Raw genomic sequence first — 24390 nt, forward strand, 5'->3', positions numbered from 1 at the left:
CTCCCTTTGCTTTAAGAAAAATTCTTTTGTGATTTGGTCAATTTATGACAATATACAGATTGCTGTATCAACGCTATCGGCTTCCAGAATATCTTGATATAGAGCACTTTTATAAGGGTAGACTTTTAGCAAACACTGTAGGCACCATGAACAGAGGACAAATACTAATTATGCCTAGACTTTAAGTATTTTTTAAAACTACCAGTAGCGAAATCAACGCAAAAAATTCCTCTAAGAAAACACTACGAACTCAATTAATTAACCACCTTTAAAAATTTTACCCACTTAAGTAAGAAATAATAAGTTGGAAAATAGGGAAGGGATTAGCTATGAGGTTAGCATACTGGATTCCCACGCGGAGGTCCCGGGTTCGAATCCAGCAGCTGACCCTTAGATTTTCTCTTCCTAGGAGCTTCTTACAGCTCACTGTCCGGTGATGGACAGTGTTGTCTGTAACGAGAGAACACTGTCCGGAGGCCGGCAGTGCACTGGAAAAAGCTCCGGGCGCTAATAACCTCAGCTGTTGATGCGCCAAAAAAAAAAAAAATTAAAAAAATAAGTTGGAATATAATTTTAATATAAGTGGAAAATACAAAATGATAAATTTACTAAAGTTTAGATCATGCGTAGTCGTATCCGGAGATTTATATGTTTAAGTACGATGTACAAATTAAATTACTGGTACCATCAAAGTCACAACTTGTCTATTGCAAAACTGTTTAAGACTAAACATCTTGTAAGAACGTCTAAGGAAATTTACGAATCAGAACTTTTATAAAATCCACAATTAAGATTAATTACAATCAAATGAACTGGGTCATTATTTGAAGTATTATAAAGGGGAAATTCAAGACCAAAGTTTATGGTAAAAAAAATAATTAAAGTCTTGGCTTGTACCATTTATGGTAATGGTTGCATTCACTGTGGGCCTCCATAAATGCCCCAAAAATAATCATTATCAAACAAAGAAAAGATAATTAAATAATGTCACGATTAGATAAATACCTCATATTCCTTGGCTTTATCCTCTAACTCGTTCAATGTCCATCTGGGGTCTAAAGGGTTCAGTCTGTGTTCAGTCTCTTTAATCCACTTCCTCAGGCAACGCAATTCATGCTCCACGTCTGTATGTACAGAATAAAACAATTATTTTAGTAATTTATAAAATAAAACAAACAGTAGCACTAAAATAGAAAAACAATTCTTTTAAATTTCATTTTAAGTCGTTTAATATTATACGCTGTATTCAGGGTTGTTGTTCTTACTATACTGTTTTTAATTGGAACATTTTTCGGTATTTCTTTTTATGGGATCAGCTTATTACTATCTATATATGTGTGACAGGTTTGTGTGATGGCAAACCATTATCTGAAGATGGATGAAAATCACTGACCAGTATCGCACGGATTTAACCATAATTCAATATTTAACGTTACATTAGACATTTAATAGCTCCATTACATTAATTCAAACGCTCTGAGGGGTATCTGTGAACTCAAGTTAAAAATCTTCACCCGATTGCTGCAGACACTTATAACGTACCTAAATCAAAGTATCTAATATTTACTAAACGATATATATAAAAGAGATTTTTATTTTTCAAAATAATTAAAATTAGATAAAAAGAGAGGATGCGATCGGATGACAGCAGTACAAAGTGCGGAGAATACTTCAGGTGACAATGATTAAATATTCGCGCGTCAAATTCCAAATTAACTTAAAATCTCATACCTATCTACCAGCAGAACACTTTTTCGCAGATATCCCTCCTAAACTATTCTAAGTAACAGTATCCTCGGGGTCTCGTCTCTAAAGGTAGTGAATAACAAAATATCATCTCTGGTTTTAGATTACAATGATTTATATTATAGGTTTTTTGTGACCTATTCTCAAAAAATTCCAATCATATTGATGGAAGATTACATTAATTTCTGTTAAAACTTATCCACATTATTTTTTCAATGTTAAAATCAACGTAGGAATTTTTTGAGAAAAATAAAATTATTGTTGGTTTTTGCAACGCTAGTTATCATAGTGGATTTTTCACCATCAACGCATCTATATTTTCTTTAATCCTAAACATTTTTTGATTTTCAACCATCTTTTGAGTTTGGTTCATCAGGTTCGAGTAATGAATTACATTTTACTTACTATGATTTTATCGTTCATGCACTGTAATATTAGATTAGATTCCATCGGGGGAATTGGCTATTCAGCCTACGCCACCGCGACACCCCAAGGATCTATTGTGGCATCCCCCTACTGTAATATTAAGTGCTGAACATGTGGAAAAATTTTCCAGTAGAAGCCAAGTAAAATTTTCTATCTGAAAATCCAATTGAACAGACCCTGGTAGATGAAAGAAGATGAAACTGCGAACGATTCTGGTTTGGAATCAAGAGGGAGAAACAAATTATGTCGACTGAATTCATTTTTACTCATTACATTTGCTACATTTGTGAATAATATTAATAATATTACACCGGCGGTAATATAATAGATGCTCGGGCTTTTGTCTGATGCTGTCCTTAATTGAGCTGAACTGTTCAAGCAACACTGACTTAGATATCGAACTAGAAAGTTCTTCGGCGTCCTGCGGGTTTTTTATTTGAAGATAATGTGCAGAAACTGATATTTGCCATTCCTCATGACATGAGCAAAGTATACTAATTCCTTTGCCTTAATTTCTCTTTTTTGTTCATTCCTTACAAAACCTTGACATTCGAAATTTTGGCCGAAAAATCTAAGGCATTCTTGTCAGCAATTTTTTGAACATTTCAAGCTTCATGCAAGAGCGCCTGCCAGTGCTCATGACTTTTCGCCGTACAGAAGGATGATGTACATAAAATGTGAGTTCAGAAATCAGACTTCTTTCAATACATTTTCCATTTTAGATATTGTTTTCAGGAACACTTTTCTATGTAGTTACACGAGTAATATAAATAAAATTTCTTACTTTCCTGATCCCTGGACATCTGCTTGGCTTAGGCATTTTTAAAGGAGCAATACCCGTTCAAACAGAAGGTAAACGAATGTTAATTATCACTGTGAACTTAGCGCAGATTTTCATAAAAATTTGGTTGATGTTCCGTTAGGCCTACTTTTCTTAATGAAATATGGTTACTACATAAGGCAATAACAGGGTTATTCTAAATGATCGAAGCCATTTATTTGTAGCAACAATATTTTTCAATAAACATAACAGTCAACATAAAAAAACTCCTTAGGTTATGTTTGGGTGACATTACAAGTGCTGAATATGTGCCCTCTCTTTGTGATTCTGTAAATACGAGTAATAAGCCTGTAATCAAGTAATTTCCACAACTCAAAAAACATTGATCGCTGTTCTGTTAGGTTTGCTGGTGGAAAAGGCGTTATCACTGAATCCTTCGCATAGCCGCACACAAAAAATTACATAGGTAAAGCCAGGAGGAAATGCTGATCATTTTCTCCAAGACGTTTCACGAACATCATGATGGAAGTTAAGTGGAGCACCACTCTACTGGTAGATGAAGTCCACACTAACTGTTCCCAGCAGAGGCAAAAGCCATTTTTCCAGCATGACCAGATGTGTCCAGTAACAGTCTGTTTGTGATGAAAATCACGTCAAGTTTAAGTGTAAAGACAATCAAGCTTTTGTGATAATATGGCAAAAAGAATGCAGCTACAGTGCATTCTTGAAATCATTTTAATCATTTAGAATAACCAATAATGCTAGACGTACTAAATGAATTGCTAAATCTAGAACAGAGCCTCTCACTTTATTGCAAATTTAAAACTACCTTTTAGCTAAATTTTTTGTTGCTTTTGTTTACTACAGCTACGCTGAGAGTGTTGAGTTCTGTGAAGTGGTATATAAGGCTACCAAATGTCTCTGTCAATATGAAATCTGGTAAGGTAAGATAAGGTAAGGAAATTTGACAGTAGAAATCAGAAAGAATACATCGAATTCAGATCACTTTAAAGAGAAGGGATGGTAAGTTGCTGGAAGCAGTCACTGGAATTTAGAGCTGTTAGATAAGACGGCGGCTGTATCATCGACCAAAAGGTAAGAAGAATTGCAGTCTATGTGTAGTCTAGAGAGAGTTGGTATGTCAGTCATACTATGTTTGAAGACTATATTGAAACTAGGATAGCACCAATAATGCAGCCTATTGAGTAATTCTAGCGTCAGCAAGACTGAATCGAGAAAGAATAGTTCCTGCCCGCTCTAAAAAATATCTTATCAGCCACGTAAGACTCCAAAAATAAGAAAACGGGTGTCTAACAAAGATGTCCTTTGAACTTACAGAGAACTTCATATCAAGAAACAGTCCTTACAATGATTTCAATCTCCAAATTTGAACTCCACCTATTACCTGGACAAATATCAGAAAGGTCCGTTTTAGCCCTCTTCCTTGGTGTCACTGCCGATTCCAGGCGTTCCCATTTACTGTTCAAATGGGATACCTTCCAGGCAACTTCAACTTTCAAAGCAGGTTCTCTGGCAACTAAACGACCTCCTTGATTGTTAAACATTTTCCGTTTGTACGTGTTTCGTTGCATTTCTTCCATATGGCTCTGTAACAAAGAAAATAGCTCGTTTAATATACATTCTCAGATAAATGAATGCCATTGGTATAAAACTAGATATTTGATTGCCAAAAAACATTACTTAAATTTATTCTACTTTATGGATCAAGATAAAGAGTAGATAAGAACAAAATGGAGTGAAAAATGAAAGAATGAACGGAATATTTCATTCCATTATCATTAATGGTGCCCCCCCCCCTGGCATGTTGCGTCAGAATCACTTCCACTTAATTTGCTTCTAACATAACTACTCTGGAGCACTGAATCCATTGCTGCTCACACAGACACAAATTCCTATGACTACACAATGTACCGGGAACCCTAAAAGAGCCTGGGGCTGGAGTTTTTAGGCCAAGAACCAGGCAATCGAAAACTGAGGGTAAATTTCTCAACATCTTCCACAGGAAGCCTCAGAATCAGATATTTGTAAATGTATCTACTACATAATATAAAGGGAAAAGATCTTCGACGTATCGTTGGGTTTGAATAAAAAGTAGACTTTCTTTGCTGATCAGTTTTTTTAAGAGACATCTTCGTCTAGGAGAGTATATCATAAAACTCATTGGGAAAGTGAAGGAGACTCAATACCCCTCATGAATGATCATTCAAGCCAGATGAACGGGTAGTTTTCAGCTGATTGAATGTTGTAGATCATAACCTTTCTTAAATTTTTTTCGAGATATTAGTTTTCTCAAATATCTTAACTTGGAAGGGGTTGCTTGCTAAAGGGACTCCATGGCACAATAGATCTGGAGTATCACATTTTCATCATTCCGATAATGTTAAGTGATAATTGTTGATCTCTGCAAAAAAACTTGAGACTGCGTTGACAATTAGACTGATTTTCTTTACTTTTTTGAAAGAAGATAGATTACAATTGCTCGCTGATATTATTTATTTATTTATTATTATTATTATCTTGTTTAATGAAACTTTAAAGTTCCTTCCTTCCAGAGAAAAGCATCTATTTCTATGCGTTGTTAATTCATATAATTCTATGATGAAATACTTTAAATTTATTACATTACCTAAAGTTTAAACCGCACAATTGTGATTCTTGCTCACAATCTTCTTTGATTCAAGTTCAATCAATAAATTATTTCTTTGGGATGTGGAGGACCAGTTTAGTGGGTTTAGAATAAAGATTGCTAATGTTACTATGAATGTTTTCTATATATTGGGATACCTTTTGAGTAAGGGAGAAAAGTTAGAGAGGTTATGGGGAAGAATTGCAGCAGAAAGGATGTTACTGCAAATTAGGACAATTTTTCCGTAATCGGGGAAATTTAGAATTAAATAAGGAGTGAACTGTAAAAGCCTTTAATTTAATCTTGAACTATATCAAACAGAAAGTGATCTATCGAATATGGAAAAAGTGAGCTATTTTTTCCGAGCAATTTATACGTATAAGTTATACAGGATACAGGAAGTTAAAGTATTTGGAGTTGTGCACTGTAGTGACACAAATAGTAGTAGAAGAAATTCTATAATTATATAATAAACTCTAATTAATATGTTTAATTGAAAAAGTAGTTTAAAATTGGTTAAACTTGATTCGAATTAGTTCTTAAAATTAAGACTATTCCAACTACTATATAACATAAGGTAGGGTTTATTTAATTCAATTACCTATCAAGCTAGGTAAAACAATATTTAAATCCAATTGTACGGACTTAGTGATGGATAACAAATCCAAAGTACATAAAGTAGCAAAGCACAAGTTTGCATTCAAACACAAAGTAGCTTATATCGTCATTAAAGTCACAATAAAGTTATGGGATCACTGACCAATGTCAATATGCCAAGGTTGTAGAAATGGAAAAATTTGGGTGGACAGAATCACCAGTTATTCGAAGCCCCTAGGGGAATGAACCTAGCTATTTCTTCGGGCATCTTGGCACCCCCGCAAGAATCATGGCTAACTGTAAGTACACTTCTGACTCACCCACATTTCACTGCGTTCTATAAATCACAATTCACCAACAAAAACGTAGGCTTTTTTTTTAGCTCAGGCGAAAAAAGAAATAGAATGGTCTAAAGAAGATTTTTTTTTGGTTTTGTAAGGTGCGCAACATCAAGGGTCCTTTGCACCTAAACTACACTGGAGAATAGACACTTTACTATACAGCCTAATCTAGACCTAGTCAATCTAATCGAAACTAACCTATTGGTTGCCCTAACTCTTTCCTTCTAACCTAACTAACTAATGTTGGGAAGGAGTACTCGATATTCCTCGCACCCCATAGAGATCTAGCCTAAATTTTAGAATCACCTATTTACACAAAATCTAAAGAAGAAAGAGTTCAATTACAGAACAGTATTTTAAACCCAAACATTATTACGCTCTCGGCTCAGTAAGAGAAGTTGTTATAAAAAAAACACCAACAATAAAACCGCAAAGTAACTTATATTGAGAATATACTTACCAGTCTCAAGTTTCTATCGATTAATGTTTCCGGTTTACTGTAGACGGCGTCCCGAATGCTGCTTAACCATTTATCTAGTTCTTCGAAATTTGATCTGAACTGTTCTAGATTCCACTCGCGTGTAGGTGATGCTCCGTACTGTAGATCTTTTTTTGCTTCCTAAAAAACACAACACAGAAATGTTATTATACAATGGAATAACTATAATGCAATTATCCTTTTAAATATGATAGCATTAAATTAACTTTTTTATTAATAGTAAAGTAATCGCCTATTTCTTGCAGTCGCGGCTTAACGTCTATCAAGCAATTAGGTGTCGTGGACGAAGGCGGAAGCTCATACTTTGCTATAAAAATTTTGTTCCATCAAATAAAAAGTAGCTACACGAGGGATACGAACTGGGAAAATCTCACATACAAAGCTCTAGACCACTAGACCAAGCTCACTCCGTAAACAAAATAGTAAATGTAATTAATTATACCTGACAACTATCCAACAGATTGCTGTCCGTTATCAGAGACTGATATTTGTTTTTCAGGACGCCCCAGAAATCATCTTTATTCTCTTCCCTACTTCCCCATGATCTTCGCCAAATGTCCAGTTCTGGATCTCTTCTGGATTTCGTGGAACAGAAAACAAATACTTTACATGTAAGTAACGCTAAGAAGAAATTATTACTGCACAAACTACTTTGTACTAGCAACAGTTTTTAACCTTCCAATTTCAATATAATTACACAGTACTAACTTCAAAACAGTTAAAGCAATCAAACATAAAGTTTTTTAATACTGGTTGGCTACAACACCATAAAATAATAAATTTATTTTATTAATATGTTCAACTGAATTAATTTCACATTTTTCATTTATCACGTCACATTATCTTTTAAGATCTCTGATGTATTTGCAATTTTAATAAGACTCTGCAAAGTAAATCATTAATAATCTTCAAACAAATCGGTGACAGAATTTCTTGTGTATTTTCTTACTTTTTTTGCCTGGCAAAGTTACAAAAGATCTTATTCTTGGCAAAACTTTTCGAAGTTCAAAATTAACTTAACTTATCACACTTCATTAATAATAAAATCTACCTTGGCTTTTTCCTTAAAGAAGAATAAGGCCTGCCTTGCAACGCTGCATGCTCAGGGCTCTCCAAAGTCAAGGAGGGTTGCAGAGATGACAGCGAGAAGCTGGTTTTCATAGAAGAATTTTCAAATCCTTAAACAAAAAAAATGGGGAAAAAACAAATTATTTAAAATATATTTTTATGAAAATGTAAATAGCATTAGAAACCTTAATAATATAGATTTATTTTAATACAAAAATGCAACATGTTACAGTTCAAAGAATATTTGCATCTAAAGTGATTGATACGTTCTCAAGAAATTATTTTTAGAAACAATTATTTTCCATGACTTTTCAACAAAAATAACAATTCAGAATCTTTGAAATAATTATTAATTATAATTAATTATTCCAATAATAATTCGAACATTCCTCCAGAATATGTTGGGACAGGAGTACAGCCTAATTTCGCTGAATATATCTGGCAGGTTCGTATTTTCATCTACAATTACTTTCTTCTAATGGTTCCAGGCATCACGAAGGCTCGCTCTGAGCTGGCCTCCTCAAGTCGGCAACCCTTCAGAATCCAGCAAGGGATGATTGTCGCCAGCAATCACTTGGGGTTCACCGTCTCTACGGGTTACCAAACAGGGCTTAGTAAAACAAGTAAGAACGCAGAATTCTAAATTTAACCTGTGTGCAGACATATACTTCAAGAAAATTACAGGGCACAATCCAGTGTTACCTTCCGTAGGGTGCCGCTCCCGTTAGAGAAGCTAGTTTGGGAGCTTCTAAAAGGGGCAGCTTGTACGCGAAGTTAGAAGTTAGTTAGAAGCTGAAATTTAACATTTTCGTCACCTAATCCTTCTTCATCCAGTTCTATTATCAGATTGACGCCACACTACTTTCCTGAATGTAGGGGATACGATATTACAGAGAAATTCAGATCGTGTATGAGAGCAGCTTTGTAGAGGTCTCAACATCGAAGTGACAAAAAAAGTTAAATAAACCGACGATGATGCGAAACCTGTCTGAAATACGTGAATGTTTATGCACTGAAATAGAAATTAAAGGAGTTTTCCTTCAAAATTAAAATAAATAAAATCAATAATAAAAACAAGACTGTTGGTACAAACCTCCTGGCATGGTGCTATCGCTAGAGTTGTCACTGGATAGTGAAGTGGTGGAGGAAGTCAGCGAACACCATGATGACGGTGAGGAAAGAGAATTAGATGATGGTGACACCGAAGAACTGCAGCAGCCATCTTGTATAATAGATAGATGTTTTAGATGTTGGGTTAGCCGTAAGGAAATATCACTGCTGGAGTACAGCCACTTGGCCCTATACTTTCGACCTCCAATATGCCGCCTCTTCTTGCGTCTTACTGGGTAATTACCACGACTACTTCTTGGGCTGATGCTGTAAAACAAATATAATAAAAATTAATTAGCTATTTAAATCATGTAGCAGTAAAATTATATTTTCTACAAAACAATAAGAAATAAGTACGTAGATTTAACGGTAATACCAGAAAAGCTGATCATTTTCCAGTAATTTTTGTTGCTTCATTTTCATGATAAAGGCATGTGAGCGATTTTCTAATGAAAACAAGGCATAAATCCACTCAAAATTAAAGAAAATAAAAAGAAAAATTAAAGAATGGATGGCAAATAAGATGATATCAAGAACACTCAAATGATTGGCATTTGTGAAATTACTTATTAAATTGGTAATTTTTAACAAATCAGTACTTTTTAATAAGGAAAGGAATCATTATCCCCTTTATAAATAATTATTTGATTAATATAATAATAATAAAGCTATTCAATATAAAAATAATATAAAGAAATAAATCCTTTTATAATAGAAAAAGTAGATAATAGAGCAAAGAATATCATCTACCATAGTTCAAAAAGAGTCCGCTAGATGGCAGGGGAATGCAACTTATCAACAAGTCTGTAAGACTTCCAGGGCTATCTAAAATATGTTAAACGGCTTTTTTTCACTTAGGGATTAGCAAATTTTACAGCCATCTTTTCTTAGTGAATAATACGCTGGTAAACATTAAAAAAAAAAACTGCAATAATAAAAAATATGCAATTAAAACTTATAAGAGAAATCTAACTAATAAAGGAAATCATTTTTTTCTTTTTAAACAGAATTATTTATTAACAAAGAATTTATTGAATAAGAAACAAGTGGTTTAATAAAAAGAAGAACGTCTCAGTTTATTGGTCAACTAAACTCTGAAAACCACTCTCACTGCGACCTTGTAACAAATCTAAATAGCAGATAACACACTTATCTGAAATACGAACAAATTACCTCTTCTGTTTTAAATACTTACAAGAAAGTTTAGTTTTTGTATTAACCTATCAATTGATGGTACTTATTATTATAATTCAATGAACAAATAAAGATCACTAATTTGTTAAAGTAAAAAATACTTGATGAGTAATATAAATAAACCTTGGAATTCTTTCTATCGAATGATGGATTTTGTAAATTTCTCTTTCTATATTTTGGGTAGTATCGCTACATTTCCCGGGCCTATATTATCAAACCTCAAGGTAAATCATACTGCAATGGCGCCTCTATGTTTTGTAGAGGGTTGTCAATGCAATCAAAATGCTGTTTTGATAGTTGAGAAGTTGCGCTGTGTCTTTCATAAGCATCTCTCACAGTTCCAAAGCTGAAAACTGGGATTTCACAAGACATCTCCTAGATAATGGGGCTACTCATAACAGATCTTATATGTTTATGGGGATGAAAGCAATCATCATGGATCTTTTAAGAGCTCGGGATGTGATAAGCTCAGATTCAAGACATCTCTCTGGTCAGATACTGCGGCGTTTAGTAACTTTGGATGTTTTCCAATGAGGTTACTATCTAAATCGTTTATTATTACTGTTATAGATTTTAAATTAGTAAATCAGAATTACGGTAAGAGAAAACTGAATGAAAGTCCTAAAAAAAAAAATGAGAGAGCGTTTTTCGCCAGACTAGTTTTTGAGAAACCGGCCTTTTAAGTATTATTTTTAGTGCCAATCTGTGGTTATTATGATTTAGAAAGCGACATCAGTCATTAATTTGTTTAGTAATATGTTAATTTTATTCATAAATAATATTAGCGAGAGAAGGAATTATAGCTGGGTGGTTTCCTCCGCGGAGATCACGGGTTCGAATCCAGCAGCTGGCCCTTAGAATGTCTTTTTCTAGGTGCTACTTACAGTTCACTGTCTGTAACGAGAGTACAAGCCAGGAGGCCGGCAGTGCACTGAAAAAAGCTCAGGGCGAGAAAAATACAACATTACAGCAATGACTAAAGTACAGGTTTATTCCATTTTTTAATGATTTAGCGATGGACTGATTATCTCTCAGTCATAAATTCCAAGTACACCCTATAAAATGTATTAAATTGAGAGACAGTGAAATTTTTTTTAATGATATACTGTCACGGCTTCTTTTTGCAAGTCTTATCCGTCCGTGGATTTATTATTTCATTTTCGTCGATCATGAATTAACAGTCGGAAATGATTCCATAGTCTTTCATTTACTTAAAATAGGAATCAATCAGAGGATACCAAAATTCAACTTTAATTCGAAGAAATCTCTAAAGGAATCACTTATTAGTGAGTTGTGATAAAATTATTTGTCTACTTACCACGCCTCGCTTATCTAAGCGTAAAGAAACTATCGCTCACCTAAAATAATCACACCGAATCAGCACCACCTACTCACTCCTAAATGTAACTAATAAACTAAATGTAATCTTCTAGCGGAAATGACAGAAAACTTATCGCTGACAAAATATTAAATGATAAACAAGTAAATCCTTTAATAAATTGTGACGGTTGACGCATTTTTATCTCACTACTTAAAAGTAGATACATTATAATGAAATGATAAGATGGTATAATTTTAGGTTTCGTTCTTAATCCAGTTTGCTAGTTAAGCTAGCATACAGTTAGTTTACATGTTTAATGAGAATCGTGATGGTTTCCGGAACTGACTGGGGATGTCTTTGGAGCTTCAACATCCTGAAGGTGTGGCTTTCTTCTGCTATTTCTTATTACCTCAAACCTTTTTTAAAAAATATATCTTGTTACATAAAAGATTTAAACTTAAAACATAAATGGTGATAAAAAAGAAATCGATGCAATAATATCTATCATTATTAAAAATTAATTATTGCAGCAGTAAATATAGAACAAAGATAAAACATATTTCTACAGGATTAACAATACACTGAGGATAAATGTAAATAAATTATCAAGATATACTGGGCATTGAGAAAGTGCATTTTTTTGGAGGCTCTTTTTCTTATATGAGCCGTCTACTGCACAGACTGGTCTACTCAAATTTTTTTAAGTATCTTAAATTTAAGCGTCAAAGCGATTAGTTCAGTCATTAATTAATTAATTAATTATACAATAACACTTTAAGTATAAAACGACAAAAAATGTTTGGTCCGAGAGAGAAAAGTAAATATGAACTTATTGGTAGTATAGTATTAACAAGAGTAAAAAGAATGCAGTTCCGTATACTCGGTATAACTGTAGTGTACGAACAAGAGTTTGGTCAAGTAGTATTACGAATGACCTTGAAAGTAATCAATGTAAATGATCAACTATTATTTTTAACCGAGGATGTGAATATAAATATTTAATACAATCGAAATGGCTTTTACTTTTAACATAATGTTCGTTACTATTGAATCATTTTCCCCTATATTCAATATAGATTCCAATTTTGCTTCCCACCGAAGGTTTGTTTCAGTAATATGCAAATATTAATTTCTTCCAGACGTTTAGAGATATTTATTTCCACATTCTGGGTTTTTTAAGGATGTAAATGCAATAGTTCAGTAAATTAGATTATTTAAACAAAAAACAAGTTATAAATCAAAGGGAAAAAAAAGAGAAGAAATTAACTATAGTTATGGTTGTCCACAACTAACCGGTATTTGGACTTAAAGCCCGTCTGGAATAATAGGCATTCCTTCACTATGAAGGGAGATGAATATTTTTTAAACAAACTGTAAGGGCCGCGGAGCTAGGATCTATTGTGGTATTGGGTTCGATACCCGGTCTTGGTCTTGGATTTTATTTAATGGTTAATAAAAGAAGTTTATTGTAAAAAGTACGAATTGGAAGTCGCCATTGACCACAACATTTGGTAGTTGGACGTAAAAGCTCGTCTGAGCAAATAAGCATGAACTTAACTTTTTTTTAAATCCAGTCAGATAGAATTTTATTGATATGCTATTGAATAAATTCAAAAACTCAATAAAAGAAATGGTAAACTTGAAAATTGTTCATTTCATAAATTCCAAAAACCGAGAGAAGAGTGAGTGAAGATATTTTCATTTCAAATTACTGAAATGGAAATTACAGCCAAGCAATTAAGTTTAGAATTTATTAATTATCAAATGAAAAGGTGGTGAACAGCTGTTGGACGTTAAACTTGAGAGGGAACCCTACTTTAAACTGAACAAATCCAGTGAATAATGTGCCATAATTAGCAGCAAGCTAATTAATTAGAGCTCCATATAAAGTATGATTTGAATTAATTATTAAAAAACGAGCACAAAGCAGTTTCAAAATTAATTAATGAAAACAATACACGTCAAAGAATAATACTCGTACTTTTATAGACAAGGGATTCAAGATTTAGATAAAACGATCTAACCAACTACAGTATAGTTCTTAGTTATAATTTATAAGAAAGTTTAGTTGATATTTCAGGGACTTTAGCAACTTAGAGAGTGTCCTTACGCTAACAGCACTTTCACTATTATTTCCATCACAATCTCAGTACGCACAGGAAGCAGTTAATGTGGGCATGATTTGTGATTAGCGCACCTGTTACCATACTTCAGAGGCCTCCTTAATTCTAAGTCTTCCACTTGGTAGACTGATTCTCCATTTTATACAGCTCCTTTAGTTAGGCGTTTCTTCTAAACCCTTGAAAAGACCTTGTTCTTTGTTGGAATCTTTATTTGGCTGGTTTTCCTTGTTACAAGTTCGCTCCTTAGAATTAGAGGGAATTTACAAAGATTTTGTTTTCTTTCTTGAACGCCAAAACTTTAATAGTGGCTTGTAATATATTTCATTGGAACACAATAGATTCCCTCTTCCTTCAGATAGCTGATCCAGTTTTTGGCATTCTTAACTTTTATGTGACCAGGACATGAGCTCCTACAAATCGCTAATATTAAAAGCTGTCAGCTCGTTGCTAGGCTAATACCATGGACTGTGTAACAACAAAAACGAACAACCATGCGTCTAAAACAATGGTGCTTGCTGATTTGTGTACCTTTTGGCATTTAATCAACCCTTATACTTAACATTTTAAACTGTAAGTTTTTGTTAAGGAGATTTTTGTACCTTTTGGATAGATTTTCATTTTTGTCTATTTTGCTAAGTTACATATCTGCTTTACTGTTTTTTTTAAATTTGGAATAAGCAATTCTATCATTATAACCTGATAAGGTGTTAAGTAGGAACCGTAACTACCACTGGAGAGATCTTTTTAAAGAATGATTATAGTTGCGGTCCCCAAACCATCCTCAATAACAATTTTTTTGAGAAAGCCTTTTTATATAAAATAGGAAGGTATTTGTACGTAAAAAGCAAATTTAAACTGCGATTTCAGACCTTCCTTTTAAGAGGAGTATGAAAAATAAACGGGCGATTACAGTACTTCTCCCTAAAAGGCAAAGAGGCAAAGATTTTGAATCGAACGACAATTCATTAATGTAAATAGGTTCACCCATTGATAATTTTAACGATTGCAGTACTTCCTCTTAGTAGGTGTAAGAGCATGATGGCACTTCACAGCCATGTAGAGGAGCTTTAATCACTTCTTCGTGCTAAATTTTATCAAAATCGGACAAAGCGTTATAGAAATATTGGTAATAATAGTTTTAGAAACGGCCTTACTTGGGTGGGGCGAACTCCCCTCCATATGAGGCATAGCGACGAGACTTTTAAAGTGCAAATCTGTACAAAATTTCGATTCGAATGACACTTCATTCATGAAAATCGGTTCACGTGTCGATAATTTGAAACGATTGCTATACTTTCCCTTAACAAGTGTAAGAGCTGATCGCCGCTTTAATGTTATGTAGGGAGCCCTAACTCTATCATCCTACCAAATTTTATCAAAATTGGGCCAAGATTTACAGAGTAATTAGTAATAATAATTTTGGAGGGGGCCTTACATATAGGGGGGTAATTCCTCTCCCATTCGATGTACAGCGTCGAGACCCCCAAAAGGCACATCTACATAAAATTCCGAATCGAATGACACCTCATTCATGAAAATCGGTTCACGCGTTTAGGCGCTACGTTGTTTACAAAAAAGGTAACAAGAAGAAGAAGAAGAAGAAGAAGATTTTTTGAAAAAGCCGTTTTTGCTCATTTTCGGCAACTTTTTTCTCGAAACCTATTAGATCTGGGTGGTTGCAAAAAAATTACAGCAATAAAGGAGGATTTGCCCTATATTTTAAAGAAAATTTGGGAATTTTATCTTTTATAGGAAAAGAGAAAAAAATTGTCAAATTTGGGGTTTTTTCAACGTTACGCTTTTTCGTGCAGTTTTTTATGATCAACCCTTACACAACTGTCCTACCGGGCAGTTTTAATCAATTTTCTAGGGCAACTATTTCTAACAAAAGTGTTAGGCATTTTGGTGGTAAACGAAATGATTTCAAAGCAAATCTTTGAAGCATTTTTCTAGAAAATTAAGAAACATATTGAAACAATGTTTTAGTAAAAATGCACTTCTGATGGACGAATTGCGGACAAAATCTCAAAGAAGTAAGTGATAACTGAACCAAAACGGTGTACAAGACGTGCTAAAAACATTGTTTATCTTGTTTAGAAGACCTCAGAAATGCACTTCCAAGCCAGTTAAGCTAATTTAGCTTACTGGGGATGCAAAAAAAGAAAAAAGAAAGAAGTGGCTGAGCCAATACTTCTACCTAACAGTACTGTTCTCCGAAGGATGTTCAGAGTGCGACCATCAGAGGTCAAGGTAGACTGGAAGATTAAAAATACCTCTGCAGGGATAAAGCCGACTCCGTCACAATACTCCAGGTTCTGCACTCTATTCGTTCAAGGTCATCCATATAAACTCACTTGGCCAGTTCTTCTTGGACTATTTCATGGTTTAAGAGGCCATGGTTGTCTTGACAGAGAGAGAGTCAAGAAAACGCAATTATGTTTAATAAGGATTACCACAAGATGCTAATAACGGGAACTTATCTATCAACACAACTTCCTGTTTATGTCGTCAATTAAAACTCCACTTCTTTCTTCTGACTCTTTTACTTATCTAATGTGGCCTGAGTTTGTTGGCATTTCAATCCAGTAATGACTGTGAATATTCAATTATTTCTTTGAATCGAGGTAAGAAGAATGTTAAGTTGTTATTCTTCATCAATTTATTTTAATAATCGGACCATCATTTCAGAAGTTTTTTAGAAGAAAATCATTATCACGGACATATTAATTGTTACCGCATCATTCTTTAGATTAAAATAGAGATCTAATAAGTACAATAACTACTAAATACATCTTGAAATGTTCTCACGCCACTTGTTTGATTTTATTAACAGCCGATTGACTGTTGCATCAACAGTGACGGAACTTGATGTTTACAATATCTACCACTTCCCTTTCGCTGTTCTCTGCTGTAGAAAGAAAAGTTTTATTTAATTGAGAGAATAAAAGATTGGGCAACGTCAGAGAGAATGACATTAAGTGCTTCATTCAAGTCCAGTACTCAAAAAAAACACGCTCTCATCACAATAATGGAGGCCTTTACTTTCTCTTTAAGGAGCATTGCTGAAGGATCGAATATTCAGCGATTAATCCTTAAGTTTAATCTGATTGATAATTAGAAGGGTATCGACTAGACCCGAATGTGAACGACATCTTTTCTGTTTTTTTGGAAATTTCTTTGTTGATTTGAAGCTCATCAAATTTATTTTAAGACATATTTGACAAAGTATAACATATTTGTTCTTGTAACAAAATCACGGAGTTAGGAGTGAGAGCTACTTGGTAGAGATATGGAATCAAAACCAGGGAAAACCAATTCCATATCTGTTTTCATATTGTAACCTCTAGTCTGACGTCTTCCTTAACTCCTATCGTGGATAATATCCTGATCAGCTGTTTTTTTTTTTTGTTTTTTTTAACAATAATAAGCAATTATGTGAATTGTATTGAGGCAGCTTGAAAGATTTGCAGGCTTCGCAATCACAATTTACAAGCTCTTTAACCTCGGACTAACGTTTGCAAATCTGACTACTGCAGGCACAAAGCGATATCGCTACCACAAACAAGCAGGGTATTTAAATCCGAAAGGTGAACTGCTGAACCAAAAAACCTACAATCCTCCAGACCCAGCAAGAGTACAGCAGACTCCGCAATAACAGAAGTTACCTTCCACTTTGTTGCCGTAAGTCTTATTCTTGCTGCCGATCAGTTTTGCGGGGAGAGATTTCTCTCATTTGATTTCTACCGCAATCTATTTATTTATTGTTCCAGACTGGTCTCACCTTTTCAGAGTTTGGTCGCTGCTTGGAACTATAGAAAAATATATCATAATGAATTCAACTGAATCTCCAATATAGTTTCATTTTTACTCTGTAGCCTTAACACGTCTTTCTTTCTTGCAATATTAAGTTTATTTTCTTTTCTGCAATAAAAGGATTTATTTTTTTTAGAACAAAGACTATCAAAAACCTAAGATTTCAAAAGTCGGGCATCTTGCAAAGTTTAATTTTCATCAGTTTTTCTGCTTAGATTTGCCTGAAAACCTGGTTTTAGATGCCTATTATTGAAGTGAAATGTGCAATACTGTTAATACATATAATGTGTTTTAGATATATTAGAATATATTTGGGGAAGGGACGAGTGTTGGTCTTATGGTTATGAAGCAAGACTTAGTAGTAAGTGGGAGATCCCCAATTCGAATACTGCGTGTAGCTACTTTTTACTTGTTAGAAAAAAATGTTTACGGTAAAGCTTATGTTTCTGACCTCGTCCAGAACACCTAGATGGTAAATACAGTCCGATAAAAATAGGCGGTTACTTTATTTTTACATTTGTTTGAAGAAGTTAATTGCATAAAAACAACTAGAGAGCCATCCTGGCTCAAGGTACCCGGATAGAATTACCACGATACTCTAAGACTGGGTACTCTAACTCCACTTTTAAAGAAGAAAATTTCAATATTGGACACAACGCTAGACAAAACCCAGATGCTTAGCAACATATCTTAGGCGCCATTGGATTAAGTTTGGCTGCCTTACACATCTCTAATCTGTCTCGTTGGATGTTCTAAGTGCCTTTTCATCAGATAGTTTCCTTCCTTAGAGTCGCCAGCACCCTCTCCATCACACTACTCTGATCACTTCTGGGAATGATGCCGTAGTTATAATTAGGTATTTGAAATAGATATTCAGAAAAAAGATGGAAGATCTGACCCGAATTAAGCAGCATCCAATTCCTCTTTCCTTTACCTCAAACAGAATTAGCCACAGTTTTTAATTAACCAAATGCGCCTCATAAATTTTTATAACTATCCAAGAACCCTTTGGGCTGGTAATAATGACAAATACAAACAATTTGGTTGAATGGGCTTTTCAAGTAAAAATAGTGGATGAGGGATGAGAGGGAAGGAATGAAGTAAGAAAAGGGGCAGAAGTTCCAATTTAAAGGAAACCTTTTCCATTTGGTAGTTGTGCGCACACAATCAGAATCAGCTAGAGCTAGCGGGGGCGTTACTATTGTTCTGTATTTTAATATGTACCACTGTTAGAGCCCAACGACTGGCAAAGTAGCATTAACAGCTGGTCTGTAATTAGCTAGCAGCTTCTGGCAACAATGAAAGCTCAAAAATACTGCACTTTAGCACACTGGCTAATTAATAAACACAACTGAAATATTGCAGCAAGAAATATGACAGCTTTACCCCTTCGTATTTATTAATTTTCAAAAATGCTTGCAGAAATAAAAAAAAAATTAATTTTATACGAATATGATCGTAAACAAAAACTCAATAACATGAGATCTTAATATAAATGCATTATGCATACAAGGATCTATGCAAAATTATTCAGAATGATGCAATTAATCCTAATGGCAAATAAAGGACATTAATGACATATAAAAAAAGAACATTAGGTAACGCTTTAATACTAAGTACAGTCCTCAATTCAAGGTTACCATTTAATATACTTCATTAAAAACAAAATGAAATATTCAGTAATTGTGGGTAGAAAAGCAATTTAAATTAGAAAATAAGCAAAATTAATTAGCATAATACAAATAAGCAGCCGAGGGAAAAACGTACAAACATTTTTTAGGTATACATGATATCGTTTTGTTAGCATACATACAGCACAAGAAATCTAAAGAATACCACGCAATGAACATATCAACTTAACCAGTTAAGCGTGAAATTTAGTTTTAAAAAACCTCCCCACAGTGTGCGGAATTAAAATCAGACAATAACGTGTAAACACGTCGAACGCAGGGCAAAACAACTAAAAGTTTACAACGTCATAATAGTCACTGCAATCTCTGGAGCTTGAGATTACAGAGCATTCTGTGCTCATTCAAAATCTTGCACCGCTTCACGTAAGCATTGCCTAGTTAACTAGGGACGCGCAAGAGCTTTTGCAAGAATTAAAAGAGATTTGAATTCTGTGCAAAATGAAATCATGCACGTACTGGAGGTCTGAACCTCTATCTAAGGTAAAAACGGGCAATGCACAAGGGTTGAGAGCATATTTTTGTGTGTATTCCCAATCTCTAATGCGGAGGCCAAACATGTACCAACCACTTATCATTTGGCTGGCTCCCACCATCCCCCTCCATATAAAATACTTGGCAGTTCTATTGGTAAATAATATTCTTATTGTATTTTATTAAAATTTCGAGTTTGATAGATAATGGCTATTTTATATTTTTCACAACGCACCGCACCGCAATAGAGATTTGGTTTGACTTGTATTCACGTCAACACGCTTAACCGGTTAAAGCAGTAACTAAATCCATAGAACAGCAGGAAATTTGATTGAGGCGATAAATTTTTGAAATGTATTGTAAAACAGCTGTAGACGTTGATTGTGCTATTAAAAATCTGTAATTTAAAGAAGTTTTATAAATGCGAGTTTATAAAGAAAATGGATGACACAAGTTTTTGTTTTGATTGGCCACGATTATGGATATCACAGCTGCCATTAAAATAGGTGACCGCATGGAAATAGTTTATACGAATTGGAATAGTCAATAAAAAAAGTTGAAACCGATATCTTGTAAATATAATGAGGCAGCCTAATTATGTTAAGTTGCTTGTCACAAACCTTTCTCTTCTGTTATAGCTTAAATACATTTATTTGAAATATTTTCTATAAAAAGAGAATTTACTGATGTATCTTAGAAGTTAAGAGTTACAAGCCAAGAGGATTGGTGAGTAACGACAATGACTGCCCATATTTGAGAGTGAGCAAACGTCAAACAAGAAAACCTGTCCTTCATATTGTCATTGTCGTAACTGCCACACAGGATTGTCGTGAGAGTATTGTTCATTAATATAAACCTTCTTGGTGTCTTTATCGCTGCATTTTTAATAAGTGATAAAGATTCTTCAATGTAAGAGAGATAACATGGTAAAGATGAACATAATATCTACTGTTTCCAGGATATGCCTAGAAGAAAACAGGTAAACAAAAGTGTTCCTTTTAAAAAAGAAGAAGGGTGTCCTGCCGAAGCGATAACCGTAATGACTAACATAATTTGGTACGTAAAAGGTCTAATATTGACTGCATAAACTTCCAGAGTTGATTGGGGGAAAAAAATTGAAAGTTAAAAGGTTGCAACTAAATTTATCTGTTGACAATCCATTAAATATTCCAAAATAACGAGATTCTAAAGGGGAGGGCGAAAAAAGTGTGGAAAAAGATGTTTATTTTGTGAACAACCTCTCCTCCTGTTGTTAAGGGAATTTCAACGCAACTTTTGAAACTCCATTCTGCCCAAATGTCTTTTAAAAAACGCTTTTTCCTTCATAGGCGTGCTTTTTAGCCAGCTAGCATGAATTTCCTACACTATTTTAGCACTATAGTTTACTTTTAATGGAATACGCTGACAGTTTCAAGTTCTTAGGTCTAAAAACTACGCAATATTTTACCTATCTCCACTAAAATCGTACATAGTTTGCCCAATTACACAATCAACTCGACATAATGGAAGCAAATAATTAAGACGTATTTTATTAGGAAATATGGAGGAAAGATTGATAATCTACGACTATTTATTATAGATGGATACCTCTTCCATCTCACAAAGCTCTACACCAAACAGATTAATCTACCTCTCATGATGGAGAAAAGTACGAAACTAAGGAATACACTAAACATGCAAGCAGCTAAGACGGACAAAATCAGATACAATAAAGTCAGCTGATGTAAAAAACTAAAGAAACTACAATGATTACCCCACTAAGTGTAGTTAAACAAAACAATAATGAAGCTACTGACAACAACTACTTACAACACAACAACACCATCCTCAAGTAGTTGTGCTTAGAACGTACACACACACTGAAACTATAAAAAGAAGAAGAAGAAGAAGAAATAAGTGCCGTCTGGCGAGCAAAAAAAGAAGTGAAACGAGTGAATATAACCCCCCGACCGACATTCTGATTGCGCTGAGATTGTGATGAACTTAAAAACAACAATGTGAACGCTATTAAAGTGCACTTTCCAAACGTGCCGCGGCCCATTTGAGAGAGTGAAAACCAAATGGTAAGTATTTATTACAAGCAAAAGGAAGTAAAACATACAATGTGCAGTAAGTATTCTTCCACCATTACAACAATAGTAAACACACATTCTGTGGCATTTTGAATGCGTATGCAATTACTTACTTTCCATATATTACAAAATTTATCAATTTACAAACCGGAAAAAACAAGAAACGGAACAGCTGTTGTACTAAACAGGAAACTGGTGCAATGCGCGTATTATTTGATCATTCTCTACTTAACTTGAAATTAATGTTGCTATTTTTTTTTGCCTCTGAGTCAGAAAAAATTATTTTTTAAAGAATATGGTGCGTGTATATACTCCACACCATTAAAATATCTAAAAAAAACAAAAAAGGACAGGAAGTTAAAGCTTAATATTTCGATTTGGTGCCACCAGGGTGCCCCATTTTACGTAGAAATAAAAATCTTCCACCAAAAGAGCACCTCCTTACTGAATGGATTTTTCACTATGCTCGGATTTTCTGGGAAATGGCTACAAGGATTTTCCTTATACTTTGCGTACACACAGTGATCACGTTGGTCTACCACTTTTATTAGATACATCATTTTTCTGGCGGGGAAATTCGACTATGGGTGTTTCTTAGAATTAGGGGTCGTTGGTCTTTTATCTAAAGTACCCTAATTCAGCTTTATGTTCGGTTTTGTGTTGAATATATTATAAAGAAGTACTTAATGAGTAGATAATATCTACAGTTCGAAGAGAAGAACAACAAGTACCACTTGTGCCGAATGAATTTGCTATTTCATTGAGATTCTCTCGAAAATGGGCCAAACAATTTTCGTTGATTTGTTTAAACTTCTTAAATACATTACATATCTCAATTTCTTTTCAGAGTTAGACGTGTTCATTCCCTAAATTAACATTTTAGCGTCATGATTTAAAGATTAAAAATTGTATAAAGTTAGGAAAAATTAAATATGGCAACATTACTTCGGAGTTTCAACCTTTGAACCTTAAGGATCATCTTACAAGAGAAGATCTTCTGATTATTGTTTGCAGATTTTCCTTTTAATTAATAATTACATAACAATCTAATGCCAATAAAAATAAATAATACTAAATTCAATTTAAAAATGGTCAAATAAACTGAATAAAATTAGGCGTAATATGTCATTGAGTATTAATCAATCCTTAAAAATTTAAAGTATATGTCTAAATTGCCAATATAATTGCGGTACATTTTATAGTTTGTCTATAATTTAAACAAAAAAAATAAAATTGCTAGCGATTATTGTGTAGAAATGTACGCGTCTATATTGAAGTCATGTTTGCAAAAACGAAATTAATTTCAGCGCCTTCACCAATATACTGCAATAGATTTCATCAACTTTAATCCAAAATTAAAGCATTAATTACAATTTTAACCCGATCAAACTTTATTTAATATCCTCTGGATTTAAATTAATGACCAAAGATCATAGAGTTTATTAAAAAGTGAAGTTTACATAATCATATTTGAATACAATATGATCAGCAATCATAGTTCTGCAAAATTAAATATTAAATCTCAACCAAATTTGTAATTATTATTAAAAAAAACAAAAAACTATTAAATATCACCGTCAAGTCGAGTAGAGAACGCAAAGAGTAGCTCAAGACTGTTATTACATCTAATTTGCATACACAAATTATTTTAGAAAAAATAGAACGGTTTTTTACGAGTTATGAAACGCAGAATTTAACTTAAATTTTTCTACTCTACATCTTGTGATATGAAACTTATATTAGATAAAGGAATGTTGAATTTTGTAAAAAAATTTTGTGAATGTAATCTTTATTTTTGTCAAAAAGAATGACTTTTTTTTTTGTAAATTTAAATCCTTTATTCCATGTTTATTACAATTACTCCTGTGCAATAAATAAAATACGTCCCGCATATCATTTTTATACAACTATATTCAACGCTTACTGGCTTTACTTTGGAAAAATTAAACCATTTACACAGCTCATATTCCTCCCCATCCTGACACAAACCTATCTTTCTTCGCTGATGATACAGCGATTCTGACTCGTGAACACAGATCAGGTTGTCGCTTTGAAGGATAGAATCCCCTAACGGCTCTTTGAAAACTTGGTTCCAAAAAGTTGAAAACTAAATGAAACCTCGTCTCTTTTACTTTTAGGAAGAGGTGATTAGTTTAGTAAATGTTTGCTAGCAACTTCCGTCCGCGACATCTAATTTACTAGCTGGATGTAAAGCCTGTCTGAACAAATAGGCACTATTTATAATTTAACTTTACTTTTATATGAAAAGTTTTTCCCAAAAAGATTTATTTTAATGGTTTGTCACGGCAAGAATATCAGGTGTTTCCATTAAAAGTATAAACTGAATTGAGTTTTTAATCCTAACTTATAAGAAAATTTTGAAGTGTTGACCACAAAGGAAAAATACTTCAAAGTGTACAAGAGATTCTTCATTGATTACGTACATATGAATCTTAAGGCAAGTTACGAAAACCAACTAAACTTTATGAA

The 24390-nt window shown here is 33.7% G+C and overlaps 1 protein-coding gene across 1 annotated transcript in view; it reads right to left on the reverse strand.

Moving 5' to 3' along the window:
* The window catches only part of klar (klarsicht), a 337779-nt gene that overhangs the window by 281914 nt on the left and 31475 nt on the right, over positions 1-24390 (reverse strand). Inside the window, exons 3-8 of the mRNA XM_074129074.1 lie at positions 9199-9482; positions 8089-8215; positions 7480-7612; positions 6999-7157; positions 4359-4560; positions 1006-1124 (exon numbers count right to left, since the gene is read on the reverse strand). Coding sequence (XP_073985175.1) covers positions 1006-1124; positions 4359-4560; positions 6999-7157; positions 7480-7612; positions 8089-8215; positions 9199-9208 — 750 coding nt within the window. The 5' untranslated portion in view covers positions 9209-9482. The remainder of the gene's footprint in view (positions 1-1005; positions 1125-4358; positions 4561-6998; positions 7158-7479; positions 7613-8088; positions 8216-9198; positions 9483-24390) is intronic.

The sequence above is a fragment of the Rhodnius prolixus genome, unplaced genomic scaffold (genome assembly GCF_049639745.1).
Source record: "Rhodnius prolixus isolate KJV_2025 unplaced genomic scaffold, Rpr scaffold_1, whole genome shotgun sequence".
NCBI lineage: Eukaryota > Metazoa > Arthropoda > Insecta > Hemiptera > Reduviidae > Rhodnius > Rhodnius prolixus.